Raw genomic sequence first — 19,626 nt, 5'->3', positions numbered from 1 at the left:
TGCCTCCTGGGTTCAACCGATTCTCGTGCCTCAGCCTCCTGAGTAGCTGGGACTACAGGTGTGTGCCACCACACCTGGCTAATATTTTGTTTTGTTTTGTTTTGGTTTGGTTTTTGTTTTTTTGAGACAGAGTTTTGCTCTTGTCACCCAGGCTGTAGTGCAGTGGCACGATCTTGGCTCACTGCAACATCTGCCTCCTGGGTTCAAGTGATTCTTCTGCCTCAGCCTCCCAACTAGCTGGGATTATAGGTACCACCACACCCAGCTAATTTTTTGTATTTTTAATAGAGATGGGGTTTCATCATGTTGTCCAGGCTGATCTCAAACTCCTGACCTCAGCTGATCTGCCCGCCTCAGCCTCCCAAAGTGCTGGGATTACAGGCGTGAGCCACCATAATGCCCAGCCCCCGTTGCATTTTTTTCAGACTATCTGAAAATGCCATCCGATTTCATAGTTTGGTAAATGAACAGAAGTTCAACTCATCCTTTGAGTAGTTTGTAGTCAGAGAACGGTGATTTGTTTGTACTCACAACATAAGTATACAAATATATGAATGTAGATTTTTAAAAAGAGAGGACAGCAGCAAGTACATTCCCTTTCTTGTTTCTTACCCTGTACAGCCATCAGTGCCTTTCTACTTGTTAGATATCTTTATTGCTTCTCAGTACACTTACAAGCTTATGTTTATGGAGTTTGTGATAATGAAAAGGACACATTCGTTGCCTTCATTTTGCAGCTGTGGCCATTTGTATCACTCATTCTGCCTTCAAAACAAAGAATGCACCATGGAAATTGAGGGCCAAACAAGATGGACATGCTACAAATGCAGCTCAAGTAACAAAGTAGGAAAACTCAGTGAAAATTCATCTGAAATTAAAAAGGGAAGGATAACCCCATCACAGGTAAGACTTGTTTTCGTGGCAAAATGAAGATGGTCTTTTCTTACCAATGTCATTTGGGCCTGGTTTTCATTTTCTTTGGTTCCCATAGGTCTCAACAAATTTACCTGATGGGTATTGGGTACATGAAATGTTCTTTTCAGTCCTATTTAGTGTTTGAAGAGCCTCTCCTCTCTCAGTACAGAAAAAACATGAATTTGAGAACAACAGATGACATTTTCTGCCTTTAAAAGGCTGAAGATCTAGTTGGACAGATGAGGTGTACACACATGAGCCTGTTTTTAAGACCCTTTGACAGAGTAACAGCCCAGCAAGTACGACTGAATACTTGCAAGTACCAATGAATACCTACATGATAAGAGTGCAGAATTATGACTTTTAAGGAGGGCTGATGATGGACAAGGTGCATGCACATGTGCTCTTTCACTGCCTTTGGAGTCTGACTGCTGGACTAGATGATAATTTTATGTATTTTACAGCCTTTTTTTTAAAGCAGGCAGTGGAGCAGAATTTGAACTCTACCGCTTGATAGTTTTCAGGAGAACAGAGCTTGACAACACAAGGGGTTCAATGTGGAGAAGTCACTGGGACTGGGACTTGATCATTGTGCTCTACTCAGCTATACTTCCTCTTTGAAGTAGTATCATATTTTCGGCTTCCCGTTCCTTCCTCTGTGCTCCCCTATCCTATAGTTGGCCCTCACATCACATAGTGAAAAGTTGGGCTTGTTACTTTTCTCTGTTTGTTTCTTTTTTTTTTTTTGAGATGGAGTCTCGCTCTGTTGCCCAGGCTGGAGTGCAGTGGTGTGATCTCGGCTCATTGCAAGCTCCACCTCCTGGGTTCACGCCATTCTGCCTCAGCCTCCTGAGTAGCTGGGACTACAGGTGCATGCCACCACGCTTTGCTAACTTTTTGTATTTTCAGTAGAGACGGGGTTTCACTGTGTTAGCCAGGACGGTCTCGATTTCCTGACCTCGTGATCTACCTGCCTCGGCCTCCCAAAGTTCTGGGATTACAGGCATGAGCCACCGCACCTGGCCTCTCTTTTTGTTTCATCAGCCATCAGCATTGTATTAGAAGCAAAGCCTGAGAAAACCTCGTGACTAACATCTCTCCAGATAACAATGTAGAACTTCTACTCTCCAGTGGTAGCCTTTCCATTTATACCTTCCCCAAGTTTTTATTGAACAGTGTGATAGGCTCTTGCCTGGTGCCTGGGGATACAATGGTAGACAAGGCAAACATGGTCTTGTCTTGCAGAGGTTACAGTCAATGAAGGATTTTTAACTAAGTACTCTCAAGTTTTTTCTGACTCCAATTCAGTTCAATTCTAATACTACCTAGAGTTAGAGACTCCATAGTTTAAGGGTTCAGTTCCATAAGACAGTTCCTCACTTTAGATGTCAGTCACAAAGTACTCAGGCTACCTACTTTTGTCTGACTTGGCTGCAAATTCAGTGGTCCCCATGACCCCCTCTCGGGTTCCGTAATTCACAAGGATGACTCACAGAACTCAGGAAACACTTTATTTACATTTACCAATTTATTATAAAGGATGAGACTGAGGAAGAGCCAAATGGAAGAGATGCATAGGGCAAGGTTGGGGAGGGGGATAAGGAGTGGTAGAGATTCCATGCCCTTTCTGGGCCTAGCACTTTCCTAGCACATCAGTGTCTACACTAACCCATAAACTCCTCAACCCCACCATTAACAGGTTTTTTTGGAGGTTTCATTATTTAGTCATGCCTGTTTAAATTATTGGCCGTTTATGGTTGAGCTCAATCTCCAGCCCCTCTCCCCTCTGCACAGGTTGGGAGATGGGGCTGAAAGTTCCAAACCTCTAACCATGGCTTGGTCTTTCTGACACCCAGCTCCCATGCTGAAGCTACCTAGGGGTCTCCAGTCACCAGTCATCTTATTCTCATGCAAAAGACACTCTCATCACTCAGGAGATTCCACTTGTTTTAGGAGCTGTATGCTGGGAACCTAAGACAAAGGCCAAATATATGTATTTTTATTATACCGCAAGTACTTACAGATGAACTATGCTGTAAGATAATGAGTAGATATAAAATAGGTATGAGGGATCATGGAAGGCTTCCTAGAAGTGCCATGTTAGCTTCCCTTGAAGGGAAAAAAAGAGGAGTAAGCTAGACAAGTTTAAGTGCAAGGGTAGACAGCAAGGGGAGTATTGCAGGCAGAGGAAACAATACATGGAATAAACACAGAACTAGAAGGTAAGCAGAATGGAATCAAGAGGGTCAGAGAGAGTGGTATGAGGTGAAGCTCATTAGGCAAGCAAGGACCAAGTTAAGTACTTACATGTGCCAATACTTATGGCATTCTATTTTTTCATTGGTAAGTATAATGTTAACTGTAGAATTTTAGTATGTAACCTTTATATCATGTTTAGGAAATTCCCTTTTATTCCATGTTTTCTTGAGAAATTTTTCATGAATTGGTGTAAAATTTTGAAAGCCATTTACACTACATTGGTGGCCCTCTTCCCTTATTCCCCACACCTCCTGCAGCAAAGAAAGGTAGTCTGTTTCATTGAATTTCTTCCTTCTCAAGCATCAAGAAAGGGGAAACCATTTTATTTAATTTTATTTTTAAATTTTTTATTTCCATAGTTTTTGAGGAACAGGTGGTTTTTGATTACTTGGAAAAGTTATTTAGTGGTGATTTCTGAGATTTTGGTGCACCCATCAGCCAAGCAGTGTACACTATGCCCAATGTGTATTCTTTTATCCCTCACTTCACTCCAGTCCTTCCCGCCTCCCTGAGTCCCTAAAGTCCATTGCATCCTTCTTATGCTTTTGCATTCTCATAGTTTAGCTCCCACTTATAAATGAGAACATAAGATGCTTGGTTTTCTATTCCTGTGTTACTTCACTTAGAATAATGGTCTCCAACTCCATCCAGGTTGTACAAATGCCATTATTTTGTTTCTTTCTATGACTGAGTAGTATTCCATGGTGTATGTATACCACATTTCTTTATCCACTCCTTGGTTGGTGGGCATTTTAGGTTGGTTCCACGTCTTGCAGTTGCAAATTGTGCTGCTATAAACATGCATGTACAAGTGTCTTTTTTGTATAATGACTTCTTTTCCTTTGGGTAGATACCAAGTAATGGAATTGCTGCATCCCATGGTAGTTCTACTTTTAGTTCTTTAAGGAACCTCCGTACTGTTTTCCATAATGGTTGTACTAGTTTACATTCCCACCAGCAGTATAAACGTGTTCCCTTTCCACTACATCCATGCCAACATCTAATATTTTTTTATTTTTTAGGGCCATTCTTGCAGGAGTAAAGCGATGGCTTACTGTGGTTTTAATTTGCATTTCTCTGATAGTTTAGTGATGTTGAGCATTTTTTCACATGTAAAGCCATTTATATATCTTCTTTTGAGAATTGTCTATTCGTGTCCTTTGCCCACTTTTTGACGGTGTTGTTTTTTTCTTGCTGATTTGTTTGAGTTCCTTATAGATTCTGGATGTTAGTCCTTTGGTGGATGCATAGTTTGTGAATATTTTCTCCCACTCTATGGGTTGTCTGTTTACTCTGCTGATTTTTCTTCGCCTGTGCAGAAGCTTTTTAGTTTAATTAGGTTCCATTTATTTATTTGGGCTTTTTTTTTTGCATTTGCTTTTGGGTTCTTGATCACGAAGTCTTTGCCTAAGCTAATGCTTAGAAGGGTTTTTATGGATTCAGGTCTTAGATTTAAGTCTTTGATGCATCTTGGGTTGACTTTGTATACAGTGAGAGTTGAGGATCCAGTTTCATTCTTCTACATGTGGCTTGCCAATTATCCCAAGCACCTTTTGTTGAATAGGGTGTCCTTCCCCCACTTTATGTTTTTGTATGCTTTGTCAAAGATCAGTTAGCTGTAAGTATTTGGCTTTACACCTGGTTTCTCTGCTCTGTTCCATTGGTCTGCATTCCTATTTTTATACCAGTACCACGTTGTATTGGTAACGATACCCTTGTAGTATAGTGTGAAGTTGGGTAATGTGACGCCTCCAGATTTGTTCTTTTTGCTTAGTATTGCTTTGGCTGTGTGGGCTCTTTTTTGGTTCCATGTGAATTTCAGGATTTTTTTTTTCTAGTTCTATTTAGAATGATGATGGTATTTTGATGGGAATTGCGTTGAATCTGTAGATTGCTTTTGGCAGTATGGTCATTTTCACAATATTGATTCTACCCATCCATGAGCAAAAGTATTTCCATTTGTTTGTGTCATCTATGATTTCTTTCAGCAGTGTTTTGTAGTTTTCCTTGTAGAGGTCTTTCAACTCCTTGGTTGGGTATATTCCTAAGTATTTTATGTATGTATGTATGTATGTATTTATTTATTTATTCTTGCAGCTATTGTACAACGGATTGAGTTCTTGATTCTCTTGGTTTGTTGTTGGTGTATAGCAGTGCTACTGATTTGGGTATGTTAATTTTGTATCCTAAATCTTTATTGAATTCCTTTATCAGATCTAGGAGTTTATTGGATGGGTCTTTAGGGTTTTCTAGGTATACAATCATGTCATTGGTGAACAGTGATGGTTTGACTTCCTCTTTACTGATTGGGTGTCCTTTCTTTCTTTCTCTTGTCTGATTGCTCTGGCCAGGACTTCCAGTACTAAGCTGAATAGATGTAAGTGGGCATCCTTGTCTTGTTGCAGTTCTCAGGGGAAACCATTTTAAAATTGGATCTACACATCAGCAGCAGGTTTGTTTCTGAGGCTATCTCATTCTGCAGGACAGGAAAGATGACCCAACATTTTCGTTATCAGGAAACTTCAGTAAGATCAAATCTAGACTCTTTATTGTAATTGTATGGAAGACAGAATGAGAACTATTTTGTTTTTTCTTAAATTTTCCTCTAGCTGTCTGTGTCCCTTGATTTTCTTGCATAAGATATTGTAAAAAGATCTAGTGGGTGAGGTAACATAAGAAGGAAGAGGATATGAAATTTATCAAATACACGTGTTAGATGTTTTATGTTAAGTTAGTCTTTACATCAAGTTATGAGGGTGATATCCTTATTTTACAACTGTAGGAACTATCTGTAGCTCAGAGAATGAGGGCCAGTATTTGACCTCAAGTTTGTAAGACCATTATCACCCTGAATTGTCCTAACACCAGCCTAATCTGTTTTTATTCTGGCTTTATTGAAACCTGGTAAAGCTGATTTTTCAAATACATCCATACCATATTGGCAGTCCTAATTAAGATTTCTCACCATTGTGTGAACCATTCACATTTCCAGTTATAAGAAAATTCAAAATGAAAATACTATTTCTACTATGATGGTTTCTATTAAATTTTGTTATAGGAAAGTTTTACTTTGCTCCCTTAATTTCCTTTAAAAATCTGTCATCCTGGTTAAGTTCCTACACAGTGCATGGAGAGCAGCACAAGAGGGCCCAGTGACTCAGACATCAAGCTGAAACAGCCAGTCAGCTTCCACCTGTTGCGCTCTACACCTAGAAGATGGTGAATGCACTGGAGTCCCCTCACTGCCTTTGTAATGGGATCCTTCTGTCAAATAGCTTTTTATTTCATCTTTTTCCAAGATATGAGATAATTAACTTTTACTTCTTCAGTTTCTGGCTCCAGCTCTATAGGATGCAAGAGTTACCCTCAAAACTATGGTCATGGCACATAAAGTCTTTCTTCCTGCCACTTCTGTCTCACTGCTTTTTTCATCACTGGTCAATATATGCAACCAATAATTCAGACATAATAGTTGTCTGCCAACAAGGTTACATAGATGTGATGGGCGTTATTCCCCAGAAAGCCTGCTTTCCTCTGAAATAAGCACTTTTAGTCTTCAAAAAAAGAAATGACCCAAATTACTTTCTTTCCTTATCTCCCCCTCTTCCTCCTTCCCCCAAGCTTACTAAAAATCAGGTCTATAGAATAGGCCTTGTAAATCCATCTGATTCTCTTTCTGATTTCTCTACATACTACCCACAGGAGAAACTAATCTCAACTGAAGTACTCAACATTCTAGTATATTTTCTCAACAAACATTACTCAATCAAATAATTTATTTTTTAAATTTTATTTATGATTTTTGAGATGGAGTCTCACTCTGTCGCCCAGGCTGGAGTGCAGTGGCACGATCTTGGCTCACTGCAAGCTGCACCTCCCAGGTTCATGCCATTCTCCTGCCTTAGCCTCCTGAGTAGCTGGGACTACAGGCGCCCGCCACCACACCCGGCTAATTTTTTGTTTTTAGTAGAGGCGGGGTTTCACCATGTTAGCCAGGATGGTCTCGATCTCCTGACCTTGTGATCCACCCACCTCGGCCTTCCAAAGTGCTGGGATTACAGGCGTGAGCCACTGCTCCTGGCCTATCAAATAATTTAAATTTCTCCTTTGATTATTTCTTTATTAAATTCGTAGTAGCAAATAACAACCTTCTTTGGCATTGATTAGCATGAGAAGAAATTATCTTGCTATTAATTGTTAAAAAAATAGTATTTGTTAGTCAACAGGCAACTTGATATAAATTCAAAGAAAAATATCTAAGATTTGCTAGATTTCAATTAACAGGGCTTGGAGTTCTTGAGAGTAGGTAATAAGCTAACACATTGTTATGTACCAGAACATTCAAGTTGTTATTCCTTTTAAAACTTCAAAAGCAAGAACATTCTTAGACACTCATTAGGGAGTTTTATATGGTATTGTTCAAAATCAACTGAGTTTTTCCCCACTACTTGGAACTGGTTTTATTTCTTGGTGTTTATTGTTCTCTAGGAAAATGTTTTGTCTTTTGGGGTAAATGTACAAATAATGCCAGGAGGAAGTATGAACAACTTCCAAGTAAGTATTCAGTAAATGATATTTATGTTCACTAGCCATAATTTTCTGTTAACCATTGCACATTGCTTAATTATTTTGAATTCCCACTATACTTGGAGATTCAGTTTACGTGCCATTTAATGAAATAGGAACAGTGATATTAATGCCTGTTTTCATTTGTCCGTTTTAAAAGAATATTAGCTTTCTGATATAAATAGGTCATATCAATACTCTATTACTATAATTAAATATATATTTCTATAATTAAACCAAATACTAAAAAATGAGATTTCAGTGTTCAGCAGTAGTGTCATTTCTCAAAAGAGTGTCTTCAACATTAAACTTATAAATTAAATGAAGGTTAGTATGTCTCAGGAGTACATAGAGATGATTGATCATCCTAATATAAATGCAGCATTTTGAGGATACTTTTGGCCATTTTCCAATAATCTTGTTATTGTTCTGTAGTACTAAGTGATTCATTACTTCAGCCAGTATTTAGTGTTAAGTGATTCATTACTTCAGCCGGTATTTCATGTATGCCTGCATTGAGCCAAACACTATTCCTAGTATGACAATACATTGGTGAATAAAAAAATAACCATAGTTCCCACTATCATATAGCTTGCCATCTAGTAAGGGAACTAGACATAAATAATTAAATAAATAAGCATTATATCAAATATATAGCTTCAAATTGTGATAGGTACATAATTGGCATAAAGGGAAATAGTAGAATATTATAGGGAAAATAACATGAGGGAAACGTACTTTAGATGGTTAGGGAATCTTTATATGCAGAGGTAATATTTAAGCCAAGACTTGAAGGCTAAGGTGGTACCAGCCTTGTGAAAAACATTTCAGGCAAGAAATTTCAGGCAAGAGAGAACAGCAAGCACAAAGGATCTGAGGAGACAAATGACTTGTTCAAGGAACTGAAAAAAGATCAGCAGCTGGAACATAGTGCCTAAAAGGGAAAATGGCCAGAAATGAGGTTGAAGAAGTGGGTAGACAGGGCCTGGTTAGCCTTAAAGACCCTGGTAAACAGGTAAGCATGCATTATATCAAATATATAGTTTCAAATTGTGATAGGTATTTAATTGACATAAAGGGAAATAATAGAATATTACAGGGAGAGTAACATGAGGGAAACCTACTTTAGATTAGGAGACAAATGATTTGTTCGATCAAGAGTTTGGTTTTATTCTTAGGAAACACTGAATGGTGATTGCAGTTGTAGAAAATGAATAGATAGCCAGATTTGTATTACCAGCCCAGTTCTCACTTATTTTCCAGAGCTGCGTAACAGTCAGACTTTTGAAGTTCTGTAAATTTGTACATTTCCCTTTGATGCAGAAAAATCTTCATACAGACAGAACTAAGGATGAAAATAATACCAAGAAATTGTTTTTAGTATTTTTATAGAACTAAGGCTTTGATGGAAATATGAGATAAGGTCATAAATTCTGTTGTCCAATAAAAAGTGAAAAAAATGCAATTTTACCAGTGATCAAAGAAATGCAAGCTAAATCAACTATACAATACCATTTTTTTTTTACTTATTAAGCTGGCAAATATTTAAAAATACATAATTAAACTGAGACACATTAAAAATACGTATGCATTTACATTGATAAGGATGTGAGGAGAGAGATACTTCTATGCACTACTAGTGGGAATGCATACTTGTGTAAGTCCACAAGCCCTTGTCTAAGTCACTTTGGCCAGATATGTTTCAGAATTCAGAATTTTTTGGATTTTATAAATGTAACATGAAGACTTTCACTTCAGGACAAGATGCATTTGGAGGGTTTTTTTTGGAGGGGGGAGGGGCAAAATATATAAAATAATGGTTCATAAGACATTGGACACTAGGCAGTGAAAGATAGTGACCCCTGAAAAATAAGAAACAAATGACATAAACTCTAGGATTTCTACCAGATTACTCCCTGGAGAAAGTTTTCACGCCATGACTCAGAGAGGGAGAACCAAGGCAGAGCTTAGTCTCTCTGGGTCAAGGGGACAGAGCTCAGAGCCCAGGAAAGACAAGGTGGCTAGAGTTTGCAGGATGGAGTATTAGGAGAGAGCCATACAGAGGGCTCCATAGATCTGCAGAAGGTAACTTTTGAGTATTCAGTTTAGTACTTACCCACTTACCCACTGTGTGAGGAAACTACTTCAGGTCGAAGAAAAAAGTGCCACCCAAAAGGATTAGATTGAACAATGTCACAGACTCACAGAGAGTCAGAAATAATGCTTGCTCCCACCAGCCAGCCTGAAATCTTCATAAATCCCAAGGTAGCACTGAGAGTACTAAGTAAGTTCTTAGCCTCAGTAGTGGGGAAAAAATTAACTTTAAACTAACTGCCACTTTGATCTCCCCTAACAAAACTTAAAAGCAAAAACCTAAAAAGATAAAACTATTTCCAAGTGTTTTAACCACATTGCAGAACAGAGCTTAGCAATGTATAAAGAATTATTAAAATATCCAATGCCCAACAAGATAGAATCCACAATGTCTAGTATTTGATCAAAAATTACTAGGCATGCACAGAAGCAGGAATATATAAGCCATGATAATGAGGAAAAAAAAAAAACCCATTGAAACTAACACAGAAATGACCCAGATGATAAAATTAGTAGACAAGGACATTTAAAGTTACAATTGTATTCCATATGTTCAAGAAGCTAGAAGAACAATTGCATATGTCAAATGGAAATATGGAAGTTAGAAAGAACCAGTAGAACATCTAGAGATTAAAACTACAATGTCTGAGATGAAGAGTTATACTAGATAAGATTAATAGCAGAATGGACATTGGAGAAGAAATGATTAGTGAACTTAACAATATAGCAATAGAAACTATGCCAAATCAAACACAGAAAAAAGACTAAACAGAAATGAACAGGGCTTGGTGTAGTGGCTCATGCCTGTAATCCCAGCACTTTGGGAGGCCAAGGCAGGAGGATCACTTGAGCCCAGAAGTTTTAGACCAGTCAGGACAACATGATGAGGCCCTGTCTTTACAAAAGTTTTTTAAAAATTAGCCAAGCGTGATGGCACATGCCTGTAGTCCCAGCTGAGGAGCTGAGGCAAGAAGATCACTTGAGCCAGAAGGTCAAGGCTGCAGTGAGCTATGATTGTGCCATGGGACTCCAGCCTGGGCACCAAAGCAAGACCCTATCTCAAAAAAGAAAAAAGAAAAAGAAATGAATAGATCATTGGTGAACTGTGGAACAACTTCAAGTGGCCAAATATACATCTAATTGGAATCCTAAAAGAAGTAGGGACACAGAGTTTAAAAAAAAAAAAAAAAAAATCTGAAGAGACGTAATAGAGTTCTAATTCCAGTAATGGCAGAGCAGCCTATATTAGATGACTTTTCTGCTAATAATTATAAGCCCTAGGTAAAATATGAAAAAAACATTGTTTAGAGAGCAACTGGAAGCAGGCAGAAACTATAGGGAATGCAAACCTTGAAAGAAGAGAAACAAACTAGACGAGTTTTACATTTAACCAGCTTTTCTAGGGCACTTCTTGGCTTGCCATGGAGCACTGGAGAGAAGAGCTTGAATAGCAAGTCTCATTCTTACTGGGTTGAAGAAACAGAGGTCAAAGTACAAGACTACCAAAGCAGCTCTAAATTGAGGGAGAAAATCTCAGAAAGAAGCATGCTACTGAAGAGGGAGCCCCAAGTTCTCTTTGCAGTTTTCCAAATTGTGTACAGACAGACAGTGCTTCCAGAAAGCAGCATCAGGTCCTAAAGAACTAAGCAGAGATTTCAGCAGCTGCCTGGTGCTGAGTTTTGAATGTAAATGTTGCTATGTTACAGGGATTGATAAATACCTCAAATTTTTTGAAACTGCAGGAGGGCTATGGTTGAGGACTAAGGGATTTCTCAGGACTAAGGGCAAAAGCACAATAAATCCTAACAAAGCCAAAGCCCAAACTATCATAGGATCAGTAGGAGGAAGAAGGGAAGTGTAACCTATAATCAACAGAGAAAGCATCAGTAGAAGCAGACCTATGAATGACCCAGATGCTGGAATTGGCTGTGAAGGACTTTAACATAGAAATTATAAATATGTTAAAGTATTTTGTGGAAAAGATTAGCAGAATGATTGAACACATGGAGAAACCTCAGCACAGAAGTAGAAACTCTGAAGTAAAACCAAGTGTAAATTGTAGAGCCAAAAAACGTATCTAAAGTGAAAATTTTATTAGGTGTCCACAGCATTTTTAACGCTAAGAAAAAAATTAGTAAATTTGAATACAGTTCAATAGAAATGATAATTGTAACTAAAGCACAAAGGCAAAAATAATTGAGGAAAGTGAAAAAGCTCTCGGTGACCTGTGAAACAATATCTGGAAGTCTATCATATATACAAATTATAGCTATATCTATATTATATAGATATATATTAATATATAAGTTAGGTATTTATAAATTATAGATATATGTACATTATATATCTATGATATATAAGATAGACAAATATATGAATATATATGTAACAAATATAGAATATATATATAATTGAATTTCTGGAACATTAAGAGCAAGAGAATGGGAGCTGGGGACATTGGACCTAATAATATCTGAAGTTTTCCCGAATTTCATAACAAACATCAACCCATAGAGTCAAAAACTCAGCAAACCTCTAGCACAATAAATATAAAGAAAACCATACCCAAACACATCATAGTCATAGTCAAGCTGCTGAAACCAAAGATGATGAAGAAATCTTAAAAGGAGCCAAAGACAAAAATAAGAATGATGACTAATTTCTTATTTTTAAAAAAAGGAGGCCAGAAGACAATAAACTGGCATTTAAAATGCTAAAAAGTAAGTTAATATGGTGCATGTATTATACATGACATTCCTTGCCAAGACCAGCTCAGTCGTGGAGACCATAACCCAGCAGCGCTAGAGGAATTAGACACACACACAGAAATATAGCGTGTGCAGTGGGAAATCAGGGGTCTCACAGCCTTCAGAGCTGAGAGCCTCAGACAGACATTTACCCACATATTTATTGACAGCATGCCACTGATAAGCATTGTTTCTATAGATTATAGGTTAACTAAAAGCATTTCCTACAGGAAATAAAGGGAAGGGCCAAAATAAAGGGATGGGTCTGGCAAGTTATCTGCAGCAGGAACATGTCCTTAAGGCACAGATCGCTCATGCTGTTGTTTGGGGTTTCAGAACACCTTAAGCGGTTTTCCACCCAAGGTGGGCCAGGTGTTCCTTGCCCTCATTCCAGTAAACCCACAACCTTCCAGCATGGTCGTCATGGCCATCACAAGCATGTCACAGTGCTGCAGAGATTTTGTTTATGGCCAGTTTTGGGGCCAGTTTATGGCCAGATTTGGGGGCCTGTTCCCAACATGTCCCCCTTATTTGTTTTGCAAAGCGATAAAAGCAAAGGCAGCTTTGCATAGTGAGCTACTTCTCACAGGAGTCAGGATCCACATCTGCAGACTATACAAAGACAAACAACACAGATTAAAAGCACAATCATCATTGAAATCAAAGACCTTCCATGTATTTTTATCCATTTTAATAGATTACTAGCTGCTAATTTGTCTGCAGCTCCTTCAAGCACTCCAGTTCCTGGCATTATGCCTGGGACACTTTAAGTATTTGTTCTTTCAATTTCGTAATATCCAAAGACAAGTTTGTAGAGTGTCCTTCTAGATGCTTTTTTATTCTTTCCTAAATTTTGATCTTATTAAGAGCTATTCATAGTTTCCACAAATCCTTATGTTTAACTCCTACAACAGGCCATATCATTGGAGGTTGAGGTGCCACTATACCACCATGGTTCCAGATAATAGGAACTCTTGCCATACTTCTTACCATTTCTACCATCTGACCATTTTGTTCAGACCAGCTGAACACAGTGTTACCGTGGCACCCAGACTGAGAGGTGCAATTTAAGCTAAACATCCCCTTAGGGGACCAATCAATAATGATTCCATAGGAATCGTTGTGCAGCACCTCTGCCTGTTCTGCAATGCAGTCTTCCCAAACAAGTACACTGGTTTTTTCTAACTGGAACCAATCCTGTTTACAAATAGGTTTTTGAGGGTGGTATGCCTCAATTATTGGAGCAGATTTATTATGGTAAATCCTGAGATCAGAAAGCATGTGTAACTGTGTCAAAGTGATTACATCCAGGCATTATTGCCAGCCAAGATTGATAAATATGCCCAATAAGTGTACTTGTTCTCTGTGCCAGCCCTTGTTGAAGGAATATTCATGGCAATGGTAATCACCACTATCATAGTTACCATTAAATTACTCATTGTGACTGGTTGTCCCGCTTTCCTCAGGTTTTCTTCTGCCATCTGTGACAGCTTCTTAATCTGCCCCCAAGTAGGTGGCTGTGTTCAACGGGTGTTGCTCTTGACAGTTGGGGTCCTCCTCAGCATCAGTCTTGACATGGCTGCAACCGGGGGGTCCTCGGGTTCCTCCCAGAATCTCTTCCTCGGCATCTGGCTTATGATAAGGTTTCAGGTGTCTTAATGGTATCCAAATCAGCTGTTGATTCGGTCCTGGAGAAACACAAGCGTAACCTCTACCCCAAGTTATTATTTTACCTATTTCCCAACTTTTTCTTATCAGATCTCTCCACCAGACCAGTTGTTCTGCTTCTGTCTTTGCAGCTGGTTTCTGTAGCTGCTTTTCAGCTGCTGATAGCATCTGGCCTTTAGACAGGTTCAAAAAATTTAAAGTTAATAATGCTAGATTCACTTGCGTATCAGGTGTCCCATAGTACCTGTTTCTCCCCCTTTTTTGTTTTTGTAACTGCTGTTTCAGGGAGAGATTCATTCTTTCCACTATGGCTTGTCCTTGAGAATTATATGGGATGCCAGTAATGTGTTTAATATTCCATGTAGAGAAAAATGTAGGTAGAGCTTGGCTAGTATAGCCTGGGACATTATCTGTTTTAATAAAAGCTGGAATGCCCATCACTACAAAACACTGCAAAAGGTGACATTTAACACAGGCAGAAGACTCTCCTGATTGGCATGTAGCCCAAAGTGAGAAAAGGTATCCACACATACATGTACATAAGCTAGTCTCCCAAATGAGGGAACGTGTGTGACATCCATTTGCCAAAGAGAATTAGGTTCCAGTCCTCAAGGATTAAGTCCTCTTGTAAAAGATGAGGAATGCACCATTTGGCAAGTTGGGCATCGCTGGATGATAGCTTTAGCTTCTTTCCAGGTAATGCTGTATCTGCATTTGAGACCAGAGGTATTAACATGGGTTAAATTGTGAAAGTGTCTAGCATTAGACACTAGTGATCAGCCATTTGATTTCCTGCAGTTCAAGGTCCTGGAAGAGGTGTATGAGCCCTAATGTAAGTGATGTAAAAAGGGTGCATTCTCCTCTTAACTGCTGTTTGCAGTTGGGTAAATAAAGTCATCAGTTGTTCATCTGTATGAAATTGTAACTGAGCATTTTCTATTAATGTTGTGGAATGAACCATGTATGAAGAGTCAGAAATCACATTAACAAGCATATCAAAAGCAGTCATACCTCAATTACAGCTACAAGCTCTGCCTTTTGAGGTGAAGTATAGGGCGTCTGAAAAATTTTACCTTTTGATCTGGAATAAGAAGCTTTACGGGAGGCTGAGGCAGGAGAATGGCATAAACCCGGGAGGCGGAGCTTGCAGTGAGCTGAGATCCGGCCACTTCCAGCCTGGGCGACAGAGCCAGACTCCGTCTCAAAAGAAAAAAAAAAAAAAAAAAAAAAAAGAAGAAGCTTTACTATTAATAGACCCATCTGTAAAAACATTCCCAGCACCTTCAGTTGGCTTAAATTTAGTTATTTTAGGGAGAATCCAATTAGTTAATTTCAAAAATTGAAACAGTTTTGTTTTAGGAAAAGGGTTATCGAGAATACACACAAAGTCAGCTAAATGGGTTTGCCAAGTAAGACTATAAAAGCTTGCTGTATTTGTGCCTTCGTGAGAGGAACAGTAATTTTTCCAGGATCATATCCATGTAATTTAACAATCCGAGTTCTCCCATTTCCTATCATAGTAGCGATTTGATCCAAATAAGGAGTTAGGGTCAGTGAATTTGTATGTGGAAGAAAAAACCATTCTACTAAGCCCTGCTCTTGGGCAATAACACCAGTAGGTAAATGCTGAGTTGGAAAAATTAGCAAATCTAGAGTCTTTTCTGGATCTATTTATTTGAGCTTTATGGACTTGCTTTTTGATTAGCTGCAGCTCTGCCTCAGCTTCTTTTGTTAATTGCCAAGGGCTAGTGAGACTAGGCTCTCCTCTAAGGATAGAAAACAGATTACTCATGGCATAGGTAGGAATGCCTGGAGAAGGTCATATCCAGTTAATGTCCCCTAGTAATTTTTGAAAGCCATTTAATGTTTTTAGTTGATCCCTACATATGGTTACTTTCTGTGGCACAATGGCAGTGTTATTTACTGAGGCCTCTAAGTAGGAGTAAGGAGTGGTAGTCTGAATTTTGTCAGGAGCTATAATTAAACCAGTGTGAGAAATCGAATTTTGCAAGTGATCATAACATTGGAGTAATATTTCTCAAGTGGGGGCAGCACAAAGTATATCATCCATATAATGAATAATGTAACACTGTGAACATTTTTTACGAGTAGGTTCAATTGCTTGTCCTACATACGTCTGGCAAATTGTTGGACTGTTTAACATGCCTTGTGGCAACACTTTCCAGTGATAACGCTTAGCAGGCTGCAGGTTGTTTACTGCAGGAATTGTAAATGCAAACCTTTCAGTCCTGGTCAGCTAAGGGCATAGTAAAGAAACAGTCTTTTAAATCTATGACTGTTAAAGGCCAGTTTTTCGGAATCATAGCAGGAGAAGGCAATCCTAGCTGTAATATCCCCATTGGTTGTATAACTGAATTGATGGCTCTTAAATCAGTTAACATTCTCCATTTACCTGATTTTTTCTTAATTACAAAAACTGGAGAATTCCAAGGGGAAAATGTTGGAGCTATGTGTCCATTTTCTAATTGTTCAGTAACTAATTCCTCTAAAGCCTCCAGTTTCTCTTTTACTTAGTGGCCATTGTTCTGTCCAAATTGGCTTATCTGTTAACCATTTTAAAGGTATAGGTTTTGGAGGCTTAACAATGGCTACCATCAAAAATGATATCCTAAACCTTGGCAGGAACTTTGTCTTTCCACTTGAAGTAGTTCCTTCAAACCTTGTAGATTTTTTCCTAATCCCATACCAGGGACATACCCCATTTCATGCATTATATGTTGACTTTGAGGGCTATATAATTGTTCTGGAATTAGAACTTGTGCTCCCCATTGTTGTAATCAATCTGTTCCCCATAAACTCATAGGTACAGAAGTTATAATTGGTTGAATAGTCCCAGGTTGTCCATTGGGCCCTTCACAATGCACAATATAACTACTTTGATATACTTCAGGGGCTTTACCAGCTCCAACTATGTTAAATTGAGCAGATTGAATTGGCCATGTGGACGGCCAGTGTTGTAGAGAAATGATTGAAATGTCTGCTGCTGTATCTACCAAACCTTTAAATTTCTTTTCCTGAATAGTTATTTCACAGCTGGGATGTTCATCAGTAATTTGATTTACCCAATAAGCTGCTTTCTCTTGTTTATTTGTGCTTCCAAATCCTCCTGTTCATTTAATTTCACTTTTCCCTATTTCCACATACGGCACAATCAGGAGCTGTGCTATACGCTCTCCTGGCTCTGCTTTCCAGGGAACAGAAGTAGATATAACAATTTGAATTTCCCCATTGTAATCTGAATCAGTGACTCCTGTATGTATTTGCACTCCTTTTAAATTTAAACTAGACCTTCCTAGAAGTAATCCTATCATCCCTGCTGGCAAGGGTCCACAGACCGCTGTTGGAACTTCTTGTGGGGGTTCCCCAGGCAGAAGACTCACAGCTTTTGCACAGCATAAATCTACTGTGGCACTACCAGCTATGGTGGGAGACAGACATTGTACAGGGGTAAGGGAATGGCCTGAGCTGGAAATGCCCCGGTTTGGAATGGAGCCCGGGACAGCCCCTCATGGCGTTTCCCAAAATCAGGTTCCCATCTTTATCAAACTTAGAATGACACTGATTAGTCCAATGTTTTCCTGTTTTACATTTTGGACATATTTCAGGCTCAGCAGTTTTCTTTTTTTCCTTCAACTGGCAGCCTGACTCGCTGATTTTTTCTACATGCTTTTTTAGTATGACCATGCTTCCCACAGTTAAAACAAGCTCCAGGAAACGGAATATTTCCTTTATCCACTCTCAGTCCTGCCATTGCCTGGGCTAGCAGAGTAGCCTTATGCAGATTACCTCCAATACCGTCACAGGCCTTGATATAATCAACTAAATGTGCTTTCCCTCTAGTAGGTCACAGAGCAGCCTGGCAACCAGGATTAACATTGTCAAAAGCTAATAACTGCAACACTATTTCCTGAGCAGCTGAATCTGCAATCACCTTTTTAAGAGACTCCTGTAACCGAGCTATAAAATCTGCATACGGTTCTTTCAGTCCCTGCCTTACAGCACTAAAGGAAGGGTGTTGTTCTCCACCTGAAGTGATTTTTTTCCCAAGCCCTAATGCACACTCCTCTAAGCTGTTCTATGGCATCATCCTGCATGACCACTTGTGCATCTAAACCAACCCAGCTGCCAACCCCCAAAAGTTGGTCTGCAGTTATATTAATTTGAGGTTAGGCCTGGGCGTTGTGAGGCCTGAATGGAAGCTTCATCTGCCCACCAAGTTTTAAATTGTAAGAACTGAGCAGGAGTTAGACAAGCTCGATTAAGAGCATCCCAGTCAGTAGGAATCATGTGACTGGAAACAGCAACATTCTTTAACAGTCCCATTAAGAAAGGAGAACCTGGTCCATATTGATTAATAGCTTGTTTAAATTCTTTGAGTAATTTAAAAGAAAAAGGCTCAAATGTAGCTATAATATTTCCCTGTTTATTATGGGGGTGTATTCTAACAGGGAACTGCCAAGCCTCTAAATCACCCTCTCTTCTAGCTTGCTGAATTTCTGCCTGAATCGAACTGAGAGCAGTTGCTCAAGGCACTGCTTGAACAGTCACTGGGGCAACTACTTTTCACCTAGTATCCTCTGGAAAAGAAAGATCTGGAGGATCAGGCCGCTCTTTTTCTTCAAAATAATGAGGGGGTGTAGAAGGGTAGGGATGAACCTCTTCCTCCTTCCTCCTTTGCTGCTTTAGCTTTAGCTGGCAAACAGACCTGCTCTCTTACCTCTTCTGTTATTTCATTGTACTCGCGTTCCCCCTCATCATTAGTGTGAAAAGGTTCCAAGGTGGAACGAACCAGAGCCCGCTTATCCCATTGTTACCCTGATGCTTCCAAGCTCCCCTTCTTACTCACCACGGGGATTGCTTGAGAGTACTCGGGTGTCCTCCAGCTTGGTTCCACATTCTCCAGCCGTCGCTCTGGCGACCCTTCGACTCAGGTTTGAGCCCCCACGTTTGGGCACCACTTGCCAAGACCAGCTCAGTCATGGAGACCCTAACCCAGCAGCACTAGAGGAATTAAAGACACACACAGAAATACAGCGTGTGGAGTGGGAAATCAGGAGTCTCACAGCCTTCAGAGCTGAGAGCCTCAAACAGAGATTTACCCACATATTTATTGACAGCAAGCCAGTGATAAGCATTGTTTCTATAGATTATAGATTAACTAATAGCATTTCCTACGGGAAATAAAGGGATGGACCGAAATAAAGGGATGAGTCTGGCTAGTCATCTGCAGCAGGAACATGTCCTTAAGGCACAGATCGCTCATGCTATTGTTTGGGGTTTCAGAACACCTTAAGCGGTTTTCCACCCAGGGTGGGCCAGGTGTTCCTTGCCCTGATTCCGGTAAACCTACAGCCTT

At 39.3% G+C, this 19,626-nt stretch overlaps 1 protein-coding gene across 2 annotated transcripts in view; it reads left to right on the top strand.

Annotated features, from left to right (window-relative positions):
- Nucleotides 1–19,626, top strand: part of VPS8 (VPS8 subunit of CORVET complex) — a 251,664-nt gene that overhangs the window by 196,297 nt on the left and 35,741 nt on the right. For both annotated transcript variants that reach the window (XM_007971871.3, XM_073023385.1), the window contains exon 44: nt 738–903. In XM_007971871.3, coding sequence (XP_007970062.3) covers nt 738–903 — 166 coding nt within the window. The remainder of the gene's footprint in view (nt 1–737; nt 904–19,626) is intronic.

Source organism: Chlorocebus sabaeus, chromosome 15, assembly GCF_047675955.1.
Source record: "Chlorocebus sabaeus isolate Y175 chromosome 15, mChlSab1.0.hap1, whole genome shotgun sequence".
Classification (NCBI taxonomy): domain Eukaryota; kingdom Metazoa; phylum Chordata; class Mammalia; order Primates; family Cercopithecidae; genus Chlorocebus; species Chlorocebus sabaeus.
Note: the sequence above shows the minus strand (reverse complement) of the source record. Positions and strands in the feature narration are given on the sequence as shown.